The sequence below is a fragment of the Sceloporus occidentalis genome, unplaced genomic scaffold (assembly GCF_023333645.1).
Source record: "Sceloporus occidentalis isolate IW3139 unplaced genomic scaffold, rSceOcc1.0.p SCAF_152, whole genome shotgun sequence".
Taxonomy (NCBI): Eukaryota; Metazoa; Chordata; class Lepidosauria; order Squamata; family Phrynosomatidae; genus Sceloporus; species Sceloporus occidentalis.
This window is the reverse complement of record NW_028317132.1, coordinates 2,156,930-2,176,317: the sequence shown is the minus strand read 5'-3', so window position 1 is coordinate 2,176,317 and position 19,388 is coordinate 2,156,930. Positions and strand designations below refer to the sequence as shown.

Genomic DNA, 19,388 nt, shown 5'->3' with positions numbered 1-19,388 from the left:
TGGCCACAGTGGAAGCTGAGTCCCCGATATAGCCTTGGGTGGGCTGGAACTTCTAGGATGCCCCCTAGAGGAGACCCACTGAAGTCTTCAGCTCGTCAACTGAAGTCTTCAAGGGGGAGTGGTGGCCAGAAGGCACAATACACTCCCCCACCAAAACCAAATGGAGTCTTCGGAGACTGCGTTCCACTTTGACTTTCTGTGACCCAATGGTGCTTAACTTACTACCGAAACCAAAAAACACATGTGCAATGAAAAACAAAAACGTGAATGTGCAGCTCTTATTAGCCCATGCACCCTATTAAAAACACGCTGAGTCCTAAATTCCTTCCATCCAGACCCTACTTTATGTATGCTCAATCCTATACACACCCACTTATGGATCCATGATTACATTCAGACACACGCATATATATATTACAGACACATGAAATCTATGTGCTACAAGGCTTCCTGTGGAAAAACATGTCAGTTTTTTTTAAATAAATCTATGTACATAAGTCAGACGCTTGTGATACCCTGTTAATGATAGAGGAAGGAAAGCTGTAGCGGTACCTATGTTTTAAAGACTTCAAAGGGCCTTTCCTGACTACATCTGAGAGTTTGGGTGACCCTGCATAAATAGTGTTGCTGCCCTATTTTACTGTTAAATTGAACTGACCATTTCTTTTCTCAATAAAAACAGAGCCATAGAAAATCAGTTTACTTAAAGGTTAGAAGAACTTAAAATCATCTTAACACATTTAGCAACCAAGAATGAAATGAATCCATACAGCTCTATGTAAACCTGTCAAAAATGCAGGCACATCAGTAATATTGTTAGACGCACTAAGTTTATTAATTTAATCCCCCAAAAACACATAAAATGTGTATATAATACTTATATTTATACTTAACATAATAATTCTTAGGAATTATGTCCATTAGTGGTTTTTATTTTACTAAACATGGCCCTAGCACTGAGGCACTATAAATAATCACTACATCACACTTTGGCCAGGTGTGCTTACACTTGCCGTAAACACAACAAAGTCAAAAAAGGCTCCTCAGAACATCAAAGTCCTTGTATTTCTTTTTCCAACATAGATTATCTTTTCTCCATAAAATGAATGCCTAAAATTATCCAAATAATTTTCAAATGAAGCTGGCATATATATATATATATATATATATATATATATATATATATAATGCACTCTTTGGCAGCTTCTATTTAGAGCGATGCTTCAATTCTTTGTTTACAGGGTGCCCTTAAAATAAATAATATAGACAGTAAAAAATGTAGAAAAAAAAACCCCAATCCCCAATCAACGCTGGAGAAAAAGTCGCTTGTACAATACTCAACCACTTGTGCTTTGTTAGCAAACCCCAATTTCAGTTTCACAAAAGGGGAAACCTTCACTGAAAAACACTGATAATTTGGTTTCCTTATTTGTTAATTACATGACACTGTGAAGAAAATTATATTATGTAGATCACAGCTTGCCTTCTTTTTATTCCACTGCACTACTTGTATTAAGTCAATCTTCTGACACTAACACCAACATCCACTCCCCCCCTCCCTCGTGGTCTTTCGCTGCGTCTATCACCAAGAGGTGGCGTTTCCCCTCTTATCCTTTCCATATAGCTCATGATCTCCTGGGGTTCTTTAATGCCCATGTCTTTGCACACCCACATGATATCCTCCTCACTGGCAACAAGGATGGAGCGCACAGAAGGATCATCTGGCATTCGCTCCACTCTTCGTTCACCTTCTCTGGAAGTTGCAGTTCGGAAAGACATTACATGAGGATTCTTGGCTTCCAGGCATGCCCCGGAATGACTCGGTGTGGAGAATGACCGAGGATCAGGTTGGAGGCTGATGCTGGTCTTAGGCCCCTGGGGGTTTCTTACCGGATGGAAAGTACTGGTAAGGCTCTGAGACCCTCTATCTATTCCCTCCCATTGTCCATTCTTTTCTTCTTCCTCACCCACTTCCTCTCCTTGAGTCATTGGAACATCACCTTCTGGACCCTCCAGCCAGACCCAGTTGGGGGCTTCAGGATTTCCTTGGCATTCAGGGGGAGATTTTTTCCTGTGTCTCATAATGAATGCGACACAACTAAGAAAAAAAAGGAGGGTAAGAAGAGTGAAGACGGCAAGAAGTCCATACAGCCCTTCTTGGAGGCCTGGGACCCATCGTGTTTTAACAATGTCATTGGCACCATTAATTGAGCCATCCTCTTCAGAGATTGGGCCATCACTTCTCAGAATAATGTCACTAGTGCCTGGGATGACATTACTGGCACTTGAAGTGTCTCCATCTCTGCTGTGAAGGTCATTGTTACTCTGGATTACATCCTTGGTTGAATGACCACCAAATTCAGTTCCATTGTTGGGGAATGTAACACGGAAATACCCGGCACTGAGCACACCTGTGTTTTCTCCATCTCTACATCGTTCTGGAATTAGGAGTGATAAACGAAGTAAAGGCCATTCCCCCAGGCCCTCAAACACAAGCACAGGCAAGGACCAAGAGCTCACTGAGACAACCGGGCGACGAACAGAGAGCACAGACGGGTCAGAAGAGACAATAGAAAGAGACAGCTCCGAAGGATCATAGAGTGTCACTGGAGAGACAGACATGTCGCTAAACACTAGCCAAAGAGATAATATTGACTCCTGAAAGGGTAAAAAAAATGGAGTCAGAAATCCAGTATGGTAAACAGGACAACACCTTGAAACACCTGTACTTATTACAGAAAATTAAGACATGTGTAGTATTGCCAAAGAAGTAAAACTAAAGCATCATTACAGACAGGCTACAGTATTAATCTGAACTAAAATTGAATACCTGTTTTGGTACCATTGGTGTTTCCTGAGACTGACACCAGACTGTAAAGACACCAGGATGCTGCATCTCATATGGATCCACAGACAATGATATGCCCCATATTAAGTGAGAACGCAATTCCAATATGGAGACTGTTTCAGATGAAACAATGATAGTCTGTTCACCAAGGATGGAATGTGAGAGAGGAGACCTCACCTAAAGAGAGAGAGAGAGAGACAATATCAAAAAGAGTCTTAAAAAGACCACTCAAACTATACTGTATATTTTTTTCATGCAAAGTATGGCTTAGCTGGCTCATGTATATAATGTAGAATTAATTTCAATAAAATAAAAAAAATATGAAACACAATTTCACAATTTACAAGTTATAAAGTATGCACACGTAATGTTCATAAAATTAAAGCTTCAAATATATTAATTTACTTGTCCTGAGTTTGATAACACTTCATATGCCTAAGATTTTTATACATAGCTGGCATTTACAAGCAGGTATAATGAAGTGTACATAAATTTTTTGCAAGCTGTATATTTTTTAAATTTTGCATACTGAGAATTTGACATGAAAACCAACCCACAAAAAACCAGCCAACCTGCAACCATTTGACCTCTTTTAAACTGAATGTGTTCTACTGAATTGGTTAAAAAGTTTGCTTTAACATCACCTGAAAAAGGGTAATACCGTATTGGCTCGGATATAGGCCGCCCCCGTATATAGGCCGCACCCTAAAAGTTTGGTGCTTTTTTAAAGAAAACGTTTTTTTTTCTTTAAAAAAGCACCAAAAAAACATGCTGCCACTCTGTCTCCCCCCCCCCCCCCCGAGATATGCTGCCACTGTCCCCCCCCGAGATATGCTGCCACGCTGTCTCTCCACCCCGAGAGATATGCTGCCACTGTCCCCCCCCCCCAGATATGCTGCCACTGTCCCCCCCCCCCCCCGAGATATGCTGCCACTGTCCTCCCCCCCCCCCCCCCCCGGCAGGGGAGGCTGTCTGAGCGTATCGGGGAGTAGGATGCAGGTCCCCTGCACCGCTCCGGGGGATCTGTATCCTAACCCCGCTGCCTGTCCGGCACCCGGGACTGCATGTCCCGGGCGTCAGACCCCGAATATAGGCCGCACCCCCACTTTAAAGACTTAAAGTGGGGGAAAAAAGTGCGGCCTATATTCGAGCCAATACAGTATATCCTACATGCAAAGGTTTTTATGCTTTGGGGGAAATGGACCAAAATGATCCCTAACAGGACATCATTTTTGTTTGTTTTTTATTCATATTTTATAACAATTCTGCTATGTATATACAATGCTAGAAAAAAAGTACAGGACTCTTAAAAAAGTGCCTAATGGCAATCTAGGTGTACATAAACAAAATTATGAGGGTTAAAAAAGTATAGTGGGGCAATTTAAATGGTGTCCAGGACAAATGGGATTATTTAAAAGTTGTATTATTAAAGATAACAGAAAATTTTATTAGGCTGGTCAGTAAGAGTAAAAAAAAGAAACCGCTGTGGTGCTCTGCAGAAGTGTCCAAAATCGTAAAAGACAAGAAGTTATCCTTTAGTAAATACAAAAATACAAAAGTGAGGAAGACAGACAGATCTATAAGATTAGGCAGAAAGAGGCAAAGAAAGAGTTGCCAAATCACATGCAGAATAGAGAATTGCCCTGTCAGTAAAAAAGGGAGATAAAACATTTGTTAGACATATAAATGAGAAAAGGAAAATAAACAAGGATTAGATTAACCCCTTAAGGACCAGGCTGTGTTTTACCCATTGGGACCGAGGCTGTTTTAACACTTTTGCGGTGTTCGTGTTTAGATGTAATTTTCTCTTCACTCATTTAGTGAACCCACACAAATTATATGTTGTGTTTTTCAGGACAAGAAGGGCTTTCTTGAGATACCATTGTTTTAATCATATTATCTAATTTCCCATAAAAAAAAATAATAAAATATGATGAAAAATGTAAAAAAAAAAAACCACCACATTTTCTGACTTTTACCCCAAAAATCTTTTACTCATCCAAAAAAGCTAATGAAAAAACCTACTAAATATATTCTACTATTTGTCCTGAGTTTAGAAATACCCAATCTTTCTATGTTTTTTTGCTTTTTTCTGCACGTTATGGAGCATTAAGTACAAGTAGCGTTTTGCTATTTCAAAACCATTTTTTCCAAATCTGGTAATTCTTCCCCCCATGTGCCATTTCGGGTATCTTTGAAGCCGGCCAATGCAATTTACCCCATCAAATCATATATTTTTGAAAACTAGACACCCCAAGGTATTTCAAATGCTAGAATTTTAACTCTTTCCATGCACTAATTCTACCACCAGTCTTTGTCAAACTTTGTGGTAGTAATTTATTTTGTGTTTTTTATTGCTAAAATTGCTCTTCAGGTATGGATTTACAGCTCCTGGTATACATCACTTTCAAACAACACCCCAATATGTGTTCAGCAACATCTCCCGAGTACAGTCATACCCCCCATGAATGGGTTTGTCGGGTTGTTTGGGAGGTAAAACGCCACATTTAGGAAGTACACATTTTTTAACTTGGAACTTTTACATCTGGTCATTCTGCCCCCATGTCCTAATAGGACCATCTTTGAAGCCGGCTAATTCAATTTATTATTATTATTATTATCTTTTATTTATATAGCGCCAACAATTTACGCAGCGCTTAATACAATACACAAGTTCAAGGGATATGACAAGACGAGAATTGACAGACTAAGACAAACCGATACATTAGGTGGAGAGAGCCCTGCTCACAAGCTTACAATCTAGAGGGAAATGGGTGACAAACATAAGGCACAGAGAAAGGGTGAGAGGTAGTGCGGGGGGTATCAGTGACGGGTGAGAGGTAGTGTGGGGTGTATAAGGCACAGAGAAAGGGTGAGAGGTAGTGCGGGGTTATCAGTGACGGGTGAGAGGTAGTGTGGGGGGTATAAGGCACAGAGAAAGGGTGAGAGGTAGTGCGGGGTTATCAGTGACGGGTGAGAGGTAGTGTAGGGGTATAAGGCACAGAGAAAGGGTGAGAGGTAGTGTGGTGGTTGTCTCAATGACAAGGAAGTTTTAGCAGCTAAGGTGGAATGCTTCTCTGAAGAAGTGGGTTTTGGGATTTTTGTTGACTGTTGGGAGGGAGGGTGAAAGCTGAAAGTTCAGTAGAAGTAGATTCCAGAGATATGGGGCAGCTTGAGTGAAATCTTGTAGACGGGAAAAGGAAGAGGTCATCAAACCATATATTTTTGAAAACTAGACACCCCAAGGTATTTAAAATGCTAGTATTTTAACCCTTTCCATGCATGAGATTCTACCACCAGCCTTTGCCACACTTTGTGTTAGTATTTTTTTGGTATATTTTTTTTTACACAAATTGTACTTTGTATACATTTATAGCTCCAGGTATACATCACTATCAAACAACACCCTAATATGTGTTCAACAACATCTCTCGAGTACAGTGATACCACCCATTCATGGGTTTGACTGCTGTTTGGGGTTAAAAGGCCACATTTGGGAAGTGCGCTTTTTTTTCCCCCCTATTTTGGTCAGTCTGTGCCTATGCCCTATCTTTGAGCCTGGCCACTACAATTTACCTCATAAAACCATATATTTTTGAAAACTAGACACCCCAAGGTACTTAAAATGGTAGTATTTAACCCTTTCCATGCATCAGATTCTACCAACAGCCTTTGGCACACTTTGTGGTAGTATTTTTTTCACACAAATTGTACTTTGGGTATAAATTTATAGCTCCAGGTACACGTCACTATCAAACAACACCCTAATATGTGTTCAGGAACATCTCCCGAATTCAGTCATACCCCACATGTATGGGTTTGTCTGGTGTTTGGGGTTAAAATGCCACATTTTGGAAGTGTGCTTTTTTTCCCCCCATTTCGGTCAGTCTGTGCCTATGCCTATGCTATCTTTGAGCCCGGCCACTCCAATTTACCCCATCAAACCATTCATTTTTTTTAAATTAGACACCCCTTGGGTATTTGAAATGCTTTTATTTAAATTTTTCCATGTCAGGATTTTTGGGAAGATACAGCGCTAATTTTAGCACTTGCTCATAATAAACTATTTTTTTATTTTATTTATTTTACTCTTTTTGGACTTTTTTTTTTTACATTTTGCTGGAACTGGATAGTTCCTCTAAAGCATAATAATTTTTAAATGTTACCATGTTTTTTTTAAGCTTTTTATTTTTTTTTTATATTTTACTAATCACATAGTGATTAGAAAGCTGGGCTCCATTGACTTGTATGGTTGAATGCAGTACCTGTATTCAACCTGCAAGTGGAGCCAGAGTTCTCTAGAGGGTCTGGAGACCGTCTAGCGAACTTTTTCAACTTTATTATTTTTTTTCCCGGGCCGCCGCCATCTTGCGGATGGCGAAGACTGTGTGCAGCTGCGGCTGTGCCCGCCCTGGGGTAAGTATTTGTTGTCGCTGGATGCCTCCTGATCGAGGCATTCCACCGACACCATTGACGTTTAGAAGGTGATCTTTGATCGCCTCCTAAACGCTTTTAGACTGAATCATTTGAAAGATATGAATTTATCGAGGCAGAGGTTCTACTTCAGTTGTCTAAGGTAAAGAAAAATAAGTCGATGGGGCCTGATAGGATACACCCCAAGTTATTAAAAGAGCTTGGTGATGTACTAACAAAACCGTTAACTTATTTATTTACCGAATCGTTGGTAACAGGAGTCGTCTCAGAGGATTGGAAATTAGCGAATGTTGTGCCCATTCACAAAAAAAGTCGGTAGGGAGGAACTACAGGCCAGTAAGTCTTACATCTGTAGTGGGAAAATTAATCGAAACCATGTTAAAGGACAGGATTGTTGAACATCTGAAGTCACATGGGTTTACCTTGAGCATGCCAGACGAATCTTATTAATTTTTTTGATTGGGGGACTAAAGTAATTGATCAAGGTGGTGCAGTAGACATTGCGTATCTGGATTTCAGTAAGGCCTTTGACACTGTGCCATATAGAAGACTTACAAATAAACTGCAATCTATCCCAATGTTGTTGAATGGATTAGGGAGTGGCTGAGTGACATAAAACAGAGGGTTGTAGTCAATGGCATATATTCAGAGCAAGGTCTTTTTACCAGTGGGATATCTCAGGGATCTGTACTTGGACCCATTCTCTTTAGTATTTTTATTAGTGATATTGCAGAGGGTCTTGATGGAAAGGTATGTCATTTTGCTGATGACACAAAAATTTGCAACAGGGTTGATGTTCCTGGAGGGAGAAGCCAAATGGCAAATGATTTAGGTAAACTGGAAAAATCCTTACCTCGGCTTCCCATTTCAAGATTAGCAGTCAGTGGCGTCTCCAGCTTTCATATTTTGGGGGGGCACATGGACCAAAGTGGGTGGGAAATCATAAAATGCCTACTGTAAAAAGGAAGGCATGATTGACAACCAACTGTATGCCAATGAAGTGTAATGGTGTTATGATGCAGAGATCCAATGGGCAAAGCCTCTCTATACAAGACCTTAAAATGGTCTCAAACATTAATGGAGATTCTTCTCTGCAGAGCACATGGCAAATCAGTTAGGACATTTGGTCACCTTCCACTCCCTCCCCCAGTGCAATGTCCTTTCCCTTTTCTATCACCTTGGTCTCTAAGGGTCACTGGAGAAGATAGGTTACCAGGGGAGTGTCCAGCAGAAGGAGGACTTATTGTGTTTATAAAGTCCTGCCAACTCTTGCTCTCTGAGTCTGCGTGGAGATGATCACAAGGGAGTGGTAATTGTATCACGTGTTTACAGGCTTATCCTGCTGTTTCTTTGTTATTTCCATTCAATCAATGAATAGATAGTTTGGTAACAGCATATACTAACTAGCAATTTGTATATGTATTGTTGGTTTGTTTAGCCTCTCAATAAATATTAATTGCAGAAATCAAGGAGTGTGGACTCTGGCTTTACACTCAATAGTTAGTGGTTATTGATAGCATAACATTGTGGGGACAAATATTAACCCCTGCAATGCTGCCATACACAATCGCTGCATTGAAAGGATTAACACTGCACGACTGCTCTTAATGGAGCGATCGGGCAGCAGGGGAGGGTTGGAGCTACTGGCAGGCGATTTTTCTATTCGCAGTTTCGCTCAGCATTCATTCAAATGTTCCATAATTTTGCGCATGGACAACGTGTCTGCAGTGAGATATATAAATCACCTGGGAGGTACGAAATTACAAGACCTGTCGCATCTAGCGTCAGAATTCTGGCAATTCTCCCTAGCCTTCAACATGGATGCAGACTGGAATTCGCGGGACTCGCAACTCCATCACAATGTTTTTCACAGTATTCTGGAGATATGCGGTCTCCTAGACATGGACCTGTTTGCAACGCGCCTGAATACCCCAGCTTCCCCGTTTTTTCAGCTGGAGACCAGACCCGGATGCGACAGACGGACGCATTCTTCCTTCATCCATGGTGCTTCTCACCCCATGGTGGGACACACAATCCTGGTTTCCTACGCTCCTGGAAATGTCGATAGACATTCCTTGGATTCTCCCATCCTATGCAGACCTCCTTACGAATGTGGAGGGTCTTCCTCATCCATTGTTAGTCGGGGGACAACTACTATTGTTCACGTGGCGGCTTATAGGGGACCTTGGGAAAACGCAGTCAACTCTTGACCTACTGGCAGGAGCCTGGGCTCCAGGTACCAGACGATCGTATCATTATGCGTGGCTGGCCTGGGTTCATTGGTGCATGGGACAAAGCGTGGATCCCATATCAGCACCTATGACTTGCGTGTTGAGTTTCCTTACTCAACGTTTTGAGGAGGGTAAAGCTTATCGAGCAGTTAAAGTTTATCGATCCGCCGTTTCGGCAGGTCATATTGGTTTCGGTGGTTTGGCCATTGGTAAACAGCCTCTGATTTGTCGGCTCTTGAAGGGCATTACATTATCTAGACCTCCGCGTCCTAATTATTCCTCGGTGTGGGATGTTACTTTGCTTCTCTGTCTATTTAATACTTGGCCTGCCAATGAAGATCTTTCATTGCAGTAGTTATCAGCTAAATTGGTGGCTTTGTGCTGTCTTGTTGCCTGCAAGAGAATGTCACACGTGCAAGCATTGGATATTTTTTTCTTTTATACCAGATGGTGTATTATTCAATATCTCCAGGCGGACGAAAACGTCAATTAAAATCGGTATTCTACCCGACTTTTGCACAGCACCCAAATCTATGTCCTGTGGCCTGCTTACAAGCATATGAACTGCGGACAGCAGGTTTCCGGGAGACATCTCGCCCAAACTTTTCCTTGCACTCCGCAAACCACATTCACCGCCTCTTTGGCCAGGTGGGTTAAATGGGTTCTAGAGTAAGCGGGGGTAGATATTTCCATTTTTGGCCCTCATTCAATTAGAGGGGCTATGGCGTCAAAGGCTGCTATCTTAGGTTATAGATTAGAAGACCTCTTTAGAGCAGCTGACTGGTCTAGGGAGTCTACATTTAAAGAATTTTATTTTAGACCAGATATTCATTTTTCTGCTACCGTTATGGCTCAACTTTGAATTTGCATAATATGAGCCTCCGTGTCTTTATAAATTACTAGATTTTGCTAATTACATGACGTAAAGTCATGATTTATAAAGACACGGAGGCGAGTATTATTCCCATCCTTGTATGTTTATTGATACTTTTTACCAGTCCGGAATTTAAATGAATATCATATACATGATTTGATTGCCATACTGATTGTGTGTATCAGTTATCAGTTTTGTTGGAAACTATTTGTCTATATCTGTATTACCATATTTATTTTGTCTCCTCTCAGTATGAAGACATGTTTCCAGATCTTCGTTTGCAATGTTATCGCATTATCGTGTGGATATCTGGATACAAGTTTAGTTTTTGCCGCTGTCCTTGAGGAATTCCATTCTGTATTATTACCTTGCTGATATTTGGACTTACATTTGTTGGACCTCTATATATTGTTCTTACCAAAAAAGAGGAGGAGTGTATTGTTGCAGTCAGTGTTGATGATAATGGGAGGAGTGTTTACTGAGGAGTGTGTTGTGATTGGTTAAAAAATTCCTTCTTGCTGCTGAGGGAATAATATGAGCCACCGTGTCTTTATAAATCATGACATTACGTCATGTAATTAGCAAAATCTAGTAATTTTCTTTCTGAGAGCATATTGGTGTTTTTATATGGATACATACTTACTTCTCAACACCTGGATTCAGTTCTGTTAGTTAGTAGGGTGAGTGTATTTAGTGGAGGGTGTGGCATCTGTTTGTGCATATATAGCGTGGAGTTGTTTTTTTTTTTTTATCTCTATGTATTTTGTCTTGGCACCTCATCGGAGACCAAAAAAATCGACAGTTGACATTTTGAATCATTGGAATAAAATAATTACATATACAGTGGATATAAAAAGTCTACAAACCTCATGTTAAAATACCAGGTTCTTGTGATTTTAAAGAATGAGAAAAAGATAAATCATTTCCATATTTAATGTGACCTATAGCGTGAACAGGTCAATCGCAAAACAAACTGAAATCTTTGAGGGGAAAAAAAAAACCTCACAATAACCTGGTTGCATAAGTGTGCACACCCTCTTATAACTGGGAATGTGGCTGTGTTCAGAATTAACCAATCACATTCAAACTCATGTTAAATAGAAGTCATTACACACCTGCCATCATTTAAAGTGTCTGATTAATCAAAAATAAGGTTTAGCTGTTCTAGTAGGATTTACCTGACATTTGCTTAGTTGCATCTCAGAGCAAAAGCCATGGTCTGCAGAGAGCTTCTGAAGCATCAGAGGGATCTCATTGTTGAAAGATATGAGCCAGGAGAAGGGTACAAAAGAATTTCTAAAGCATTAGATATACCATGGAACACAGTGAAGTGGCGAAAATATGGCAAAAGAGACATTACCAAGAACTGGACATTCTTCCAAAACTGATGAAAAGACGGGAAGAAAACTGGTCTGGGAGGCTTACAAGAGGCCTACTGCAACATTAAAGGAACTGCAGGAATTTCTGGCAAGTACTGCGTGCTACATGTGACAACAATCTCCTGTATTCTTCATATGAATGGGCTGTGGGGTAGGGTGGCAAGACGGAAGCCTTCCAAGCCCGGCTGAAGTTTGCAAAAACAAACATCAAGTGTCCCAAAAGCACATGGGAAAAAATGTTATGGTCTGATGAAACCAGGGTCATAATTCCAAAAGGTATGTTTGGTGCAAAAACAACACTGCACATCACCCAAAGAACACGATACCCAAAAGGTGAAGCATGGTGGTGGCAGCATCATGCTTTGGGGCTGTTTTTCTTTAGCTGGACCCGGGGCCTTAGTCAGGGTGGAGGGAATTATGAACAGTTCCAAATACCAGGCAATTGGTATATGAAGCTGAAGATGAAGTTCACCTTTCAGCACGACAATGACCCAAAGCACACATCCAAATCCACAAAAGCATGGCTCCACCAAAAGAAGATTGACGTTTTGGATCCAATTGAACATCTGTGGGGTGATCTAAAGAGGGCTGTGCACAGGACATGTCCTCGCAATCTGACAGATTTGGAGCGCTTTTACAAAGAACAGTGGGCATATACTGCCACGTCAAGATGTGCCATGCTAATAGACTCCTACCCAAAAAGACTGATTGCTGTAATAAAACCAAAAGTTGCTTCAACAAAGTATTAGTGCAAGGGTGTGCACACATGCAACAAGGTTATTGTGAGTCCCCCTCCCCGTCAAGGATTTCAGCTTGTTTTGCAATTGAATTGTTCCAACATGATTTTCTTTGTCTCATTCTTTAAAATCACAAGAACCTGGCATTTTAACGGGGTGTGTGTAGACTTTTTATATCCACTGTGTTACATGTGTGTATATTATATATTTATATATTTATATATATATATATATATATATATATATATATATATCTACACACACACACACACACACACACAAGGCTTGCACTCAGCTTATATGAATCAACAATAATTACTTCCCCGGGTGCAGCTCCTGCCAGATACATACCAAGTCCAGAAATTGAGATTTGCACTCAGAAGTCTCATTCATAAATAATGCTTTATTCAATGGATAAGTAGAATGAAATTTTATCAAGATAAAGGACCATGGTGTGGTCCCAAACATATTGTGACAGGGCGATTGCTTCTATGTAAGCAGGATATTGGAAAGAGCAGTTTATCCCACTAATGGGTTAACTGCTGGTCCTATTAACACAGGTGCTACAGGTTTAAATCTGCACTGTGAGATAAATGCAGGGTGGCGGAAACAGCCTCTCTCTCTGACTGAGAACAGCCCACTGTATTTATATATATATTATACTACAAACACAGGCATACATATTCTTAATCTTAAAAAAACTCATCCTGAAGATCAGGATATGCTGTTATTACCTCCACAGATGTAACGCCAGGCTCCTGTCCAATAAGGACACTTCCTTCCTCTTCTAAACGAGCAATGCGGGTATCTCTAATCACTGCCTGGCTCCTGATGAGGGGTGAAACATCCAATAACCAATCTGTGCCCAGCAGGTAAGTCAGCTGACGGCTGCCGTCCAAAGAGTGAGCCACAAAGTATGCTAGAAAACGGACACGGGCTCTCTGATACTGAAAACGGCAGTTCTTAGTTTTGTGGTCAGTGGAAGCTCTGCGTTCACCACCTTCCTCTTCATGCATTGTACCAGCAGCCCTGAAAATAAAAGAATAACCTCCTGTTAGGCCTTTAAATACTTCACTGCAGGGCAGCACTTTATCTGGGCTGGTCAGCAATATGTAAAAATTATATGGCGATGTGGTCATCCTAGGCGATACCTTTCACTTGGCCAGCTAGAAAAAAATGGAAAATCCCATTTCGGGACCTCAGATGTATATTCTACATGCAAAGAAGAGATCTCTGAACGTATACGACTCTAAAGATTTTTATATAGGTCACTAAAAGGCATCACCTTCCTCTAAAGGCTGCTTCTTCTCCTGGACCTAATGTGGCTACCATTTCCTTTATTAAAATCAGCAGGAGAAATTTGGTAAAATAATAAAAGGAACAATCTTACCCAAAGCCTTCCAACCTCTGTAGCTTGGTATCAGACACTTCTACTCTTAGAGGAAGCAGCGGCACCCAAAGTGAGAGGGATAAAGAAGAACGGAGCCGTTCCAGCCAAAACTCAACTTTCACCCCCAGGGCCCCTTGAGTTTCCTTTCCACCCACAAACAAGAAGTCACAGCCATCTGATACCTGGAATATAAAATAGGGGGGGCATAAGAGCATTAAACATGGTGACAAATATCAATAATTAAAAAAGTAAAAAAAAAATGTCTTGTATAATCCAATAGAGTTATCAAAGATGACAAAGACCTGTACAATTTGTGCATTGGGTGTCTCACAGCCAGTCTGCTTTGTGACATCCATCACAGATCCTCCTGCCTCCCAAGCCAATACACGAACTGGGATTTTTTGAGATATTCCAGTAAGAGAAGCAGTATTCAGTATCTCATGAGACTGCAAAGGAGATATCATATACAAGTAAAAGTGCTATTGACTGGTTCCAATAAAACTTCCATGAGATAACGTAAACAAAATGGACAGTGTTCGGCTTAACTCTAGTTTACCTCAATTAAAAAGGTATGTGGATTCAACATAATTGTAATTGCATTCATTAGCTGCAACAATGAACCAGATTAATGATTACTCAAAGCTACGATCAAGGTCCCGTTACCTTCACAAGTGGAATGATGGCTCTAAGGTCCCGATCAGACACTAAAACTTCAGCATTTCCTCGAACCCCTGACACAGCTGCACTTGCACCTGGCATATCCAGCTGAAAAGAGATTCTTCGAGAGACAGCAGACCCAACAGACACATTACCTACCAAAAAATCCAAAAGAGCAACAACTACTGGGTGTCTAAAAGAAAGCGAGAAGAGTAGAGTTAATGAGAAATAAAAATAGACAGACATAAGTATATATCGCTCACACATTTTATCATATATAAATTATATAGTACCATGCAGATCTAGGCATGAGTCAAAAAATGCTGTAACGTAAGAATGCTTTCAAAAATAAAACATGTTACTGGTTTATTTTTGTCATTTAACAAAATGCAAAGTGAGTGAACAGAAGAAAAATATAAATCAAATCAATATTTGGCGTGAAGACCCTTTGCCTTCAAAACAGCATCAATTCTTCTATTTAACCCCTTCAATCCCAGGATTTTTTGGTACCTCAAGTCCTGGAGCAATTTTGCCATTTTTGCGCAGTTCGATTATTCTCTTTTCCTGCGAATAGTGTACCCATGTAAACTATATATTGTTTTTTTTAAGGAGAGATGGTGCTTTCTTTTGATACCATAGTCGGATGATTAGCTAAAAATTTTGAATGAGAAATTTAGAAAAAAACACCTATTTTTTTTTTTCCTCTGAATCCTCACAAAACTAGGTAAAGTGATGGAAAATCCCCTCCAAGTTTATCATTTCAGGTGTCCTGATTTCAGAAATACCTGATTTATATAGATTTTCCATACTTTCCCAGCACTTATAGGGAACATACTATAAGGTGTAAGAATTTTTATGCTTATGGCTTAACGGGTTTGGGGGTTGTGAACAGGGGCAGGAGGGGTATACTGGGTAGATGTGTTAGGGCAATGGGATGTAAGGGTTTTATAATTTTTTTTATTATTATTTAAAAAAAAAAAAAAAAAAAAGTTTAAATCACTAACCATTTTTTTTCTCTGTTTCGTTTTTCAGCATGGGAGGAGGGTGAGAAACAGGACTTGCATAGCGATCACAGCGTCCGTGCCTCATCGGAGGACAGGATATCCCCTGCAGGGTCTGTCCTCCGATGACCTTCCGGGTAATGTTGCCTTAGCACCACGCGATGTGGGGGAGGCAATACGCGGGACCCGATCAGGCAAGGTGAGTTTAACAGTGTGCAAGAATTGATGCTGCCTTGATTTTCTGTTTACTTACTTTGCATTTTGTTACACGATAAAACAAAATAAAATACATGTTTGAAAGCACACTACTTGTATGTTCACTGATCAGCCATAACATTATGACTATCTGCCTAATATCGTGTAGGTCATCCTTGTGCCACAAAAACAGCCCTGACCCGTCAAGGCATGGACCACTAGGCCTCTGAAGGTGTGCTGTGGTATCTGGCACCAATATGTTAGCAGCGGATCCTATAAATTGCGAGGTGGGGCCACCATTGATTGGACTTGTTTGTCCAGCGCATGCCACAGATGCTTGATTGGATTGAGATCTGGGGAATTTGATATACACAGAATTTCCATATCATTATGTTACCATCGATTAATAGCTATAGGCATATAGCATAAATAAAAGACATACAATATATGACATTTACACAAATCGCAAAAAAAAAAAAAAAAGACATAGCGCCGGCTATTAGGGAGGGTGGATAGAAATCACAGCATTACTCTCTACATCGTTACTTTATTGTGCAGGGCCCAGTTGGCAAAATTGGTCTGGTTTTCTGGCCTGCTGGTCCCATATACTAAATAGTTTTGGGGAATTCAGAAAAGATCAACTCACATCTCCCTCCATTCTAATTTGTAAAAGGATCTGATTCTTAACTTGCTCCCCGGGCAGGGTGGCTCATTTTTTCCAATTGCGGGCTATTACGATTTTAAGTGCCACAAAACTGTGAATAGCTAGACAAGATTCCGCCTTCCTTAGAGGGGGCCAGTACACATGTAACAATGCCACCTCTGGTGTCCTAGTTACCCTCAGGGAATACCGTGTCCATGAAAGGGTGTACATGGTCTGCAACAATGGTTAGGTGGCACATGTCAAAGTAACATCCGCATGAATAGCAGGACCCAAGGATTCTAAGCAGAACATTGCACAAAGCATCATACTGCCTCCGCCGGCTTGCTTTCTTCCCATAGTGCATCCTGGTGCCATGTGTTCTCCCGGTGAGAGACACACAGGCACCCGGCCATCCATGTGATGTAAAAGAATATGTGATTCAAGCAAGGTCACCTTCTTCCATTGCTCTGAGGTTCAGTTCTTATGTCCACATGCCCATTGTAGGCTCTTTCAGCAGTGGATAGGGGTCAGCATGGGGACCCTGACATCATCTTTTACATCAGCCATAACATTATGACCACTATCAGGTGAAGTGACTAACACTAATAATCCTGTTTTCATCGCAGCTGTCAGTGGGTGGGATATATTAGGCAGCAAGTGAACATTTCGTCCTCAGAGTTGATATGTTAGAAGCAGGAAAAACGGGCAAGCGTAAGGATCTGAGCGACTTTGACGAGGGCCAAAATCGCGATGGCTAGACAACTGGGCCAGAGAATCTCCAAAACTGCAGCTCTTGTGGGGTGTTCCCAGTCTGCAGTGGTCAGTACCTATCAAAAGTGGTACAAGGATGGTCAATGCTCATTAATGCACGTGGGGGCGAAAGCTGGCCCTTGTGGTTAAATCCATCAGACAAGCGACCGTAGCTCGAATTGCTAAAAATATTAATGCTGGTTCTGATAGAAAGGTGTACGAACACAAACGCATCGTTTGTTGTGTATGGAGCTGCCTAGTCGCATACCAGTCAAGGTGCCCATGCCGACCCATGTCAAAACGCCTACAATGGCAAATTCATGCTGCAGGCTTTTAAAGGCAAGAGCAAGATGGAGCTTCAAAGAACTGCCCACAGTCCACAGTGAAAAGGCAGAGAGCTCACAACACTAGAGCAACCATGACACTGGACCACGAAGCAATGGAAGAAAGTGGCCTGGTATGATGAATAACATTTGCTTTTATATCACGTGGATGGCCGGGTGTGTGCTTCACTTACCTGGGGAACACATGGTACCAGGATGCATTCATGAAGCCTCACCTCACAATTTACAGGACTTAAAGGCCCTATTGCCAATGCCATGATTCGACAGGTCAGGGCTGTTTTGGCGGCAAAAGTGAGACCTATATAATATTAGGCAGGTGGTCACAATGTCATGGCTGATCAGTGTATACACAATTATCTCCATGTGGCGGCACTGTCACAACGCATATATTATGATCTGTTTTGTTTCTACAATATGTGCCAGGGAATAATTAATAATTATCCATTGATATCTCACCTTCTCTCAGAGGCTGTTCGGTGTGTCACATGTCCTATCACAGTATAGTGTTTTGCACCTCGTTGGCTTTCCATTTTCAAAGCCCATGTGTTTGGAGCTGCAGAGCGAGCAAAAAGCAGCTCCAAACCTGCACGGCATCGAACCCTGAAATTCAACTTAATGGTATTAATTATCCTTTTAGGGGATTATTTGATAAACACGCAATTCTAAGGCTACATTTGCACAAAATTATTTTTAGATTTAATACATTTTTTATCTTTATTTTAGTATGATTACTATTACTAGAATATTATTTTAAAGGGCAATGAGTGCAGGCAACAGGACACATGTTTGGCTTGGGGAACAAAGAAACTTTCAGAATGCATACAGAGGGATTCTACAGAGGGTAAGGGAGCCAACATGGAAGTTATATTATATACACAAACACACATATATATATATATATATATATTATACACAGCTCTACGGAATTTGTTGGCGCTATATAAAACAAATAATACACAGCCAATTTTCATCTAAAAACACAATCTACTTAATTATGTGGTATGCAGTGATGTATTCTGGTCTAGCCCGACTAAGGGATGGCAGCCTCTCTGCCGCATACTAGGGAACCTCAATCCCCTCCTACTACTCCACTACTAAATAGGCGGATTAAAAGTGAAATCCTCCCCAAACACTATATACACTATAGAAGACTGTGCTGAGTTGGCACAGTCCTTAATACTTTCTTTCTGAGCCATGTTTCCTTTAAATGTGGGCCACCATGATATGATGGGATCTCCAGGCTCCCAGAAGTAAGGCCAGCTGCAGGTAGGGGCAGGCAGAAACCCAAATGAGACATAGGTATTGTCACAACTGCCATGACCAAGGAGCACACACAAAATTTCTTCACTCACATACACTTGCCGAGGGGTTGAACCCCAATAGTGTGGAGGCTCAGTCATAGGTATATATAGTCCAAAATCAACAATTGCACACCAATCACCACTTTTTTAGCCCGGTGCCAAATAGCTGCAACAGCAAATCATATAACATCCAAAAATAGTTACCGGCACTCCAGGGACTTCTTTAAATAATCACTCCAGAAACTGCAGTTTCCTAATCAACGTTTCAGTCTGTTTATTAGACTTTCATCAGGTCCTGATGAAAGTCTAATAAGCAGACTGAAACGTTGATTAGGAAACTGCAGTTTCTGGAGTGATTATTTAATGAAGTCCCTGGAGTGCCGGTAACTATTTTTGGATGTTATATATATATATATATATATATATATATATATATATATATACATATACAGTTAGTAATGGGTAGCTAAGGTTTGCTGGATACCTGTATCAGTAATGCCACAGGTAGATGCCCAGGAAAGGTACCATAGAATGCCAGGTAGTCAGCCAGTGCCGGGTTGAGTAGAAGAAATGGGTAGTCAGACATAGCCAAGGTCGGTACACA

General features: G+C 40.9%; 1 protein-coding gene across 1 annotated transcript; it reads right to left on the bottom strand.

Annotated features, from left to right (window-relative positions):
- Positions 1-1,512: 1,512 nt before the first annotated feature.
- LOC149280604 (transmembrane protein 132A-like) lies at positions 1,513-17,688 on the bottom strand. Its single transcript, XM_089500361.1, has 7 exons — positions 17,657-17,688; positions 14,557-14,743; positions 14,196-14,339; positions 13,894-14,075; positions 13,238-13,532; positions 2,831-3,025; positions 1,513-2,658 (listed from the first exon to the last, which is right to left on the bottom strand). The coding sequence occupies exons 1-7, from the start codon at positions 17,686-17,688 to the stop codon at positions 1,513-1,515; spliced, it is 2,181 nt and encodes a 726-aa protein (XP_089356487.1).
- Positions 17,689-19,388: the final 1,700 nt, after the last annotated feature.

Bases quoted from the DNA above. Each gene is read 5' to 3' on its own strand.
- LOC149280604 (XM_089500361.1), bottom strand. From the start codon at position 17,688: ATGAATGCATCCTGGTACCATGTGTTCCCCAG. The intron at 14,076-14,195 runs GTCTTTGTCATC...TTTATATTCCAG, and splicing joins CCAATGCACAAATTGTACAG to GTATCAGATGGCTGTGACTT. The intron at 3,026-13,237 runs GTAATAACAGCA...CTCTCTCTTTAG, and splicing joins CTGGCGTTACATCTGTGGAG to GTGAGGTCTCCTCTCTCACA.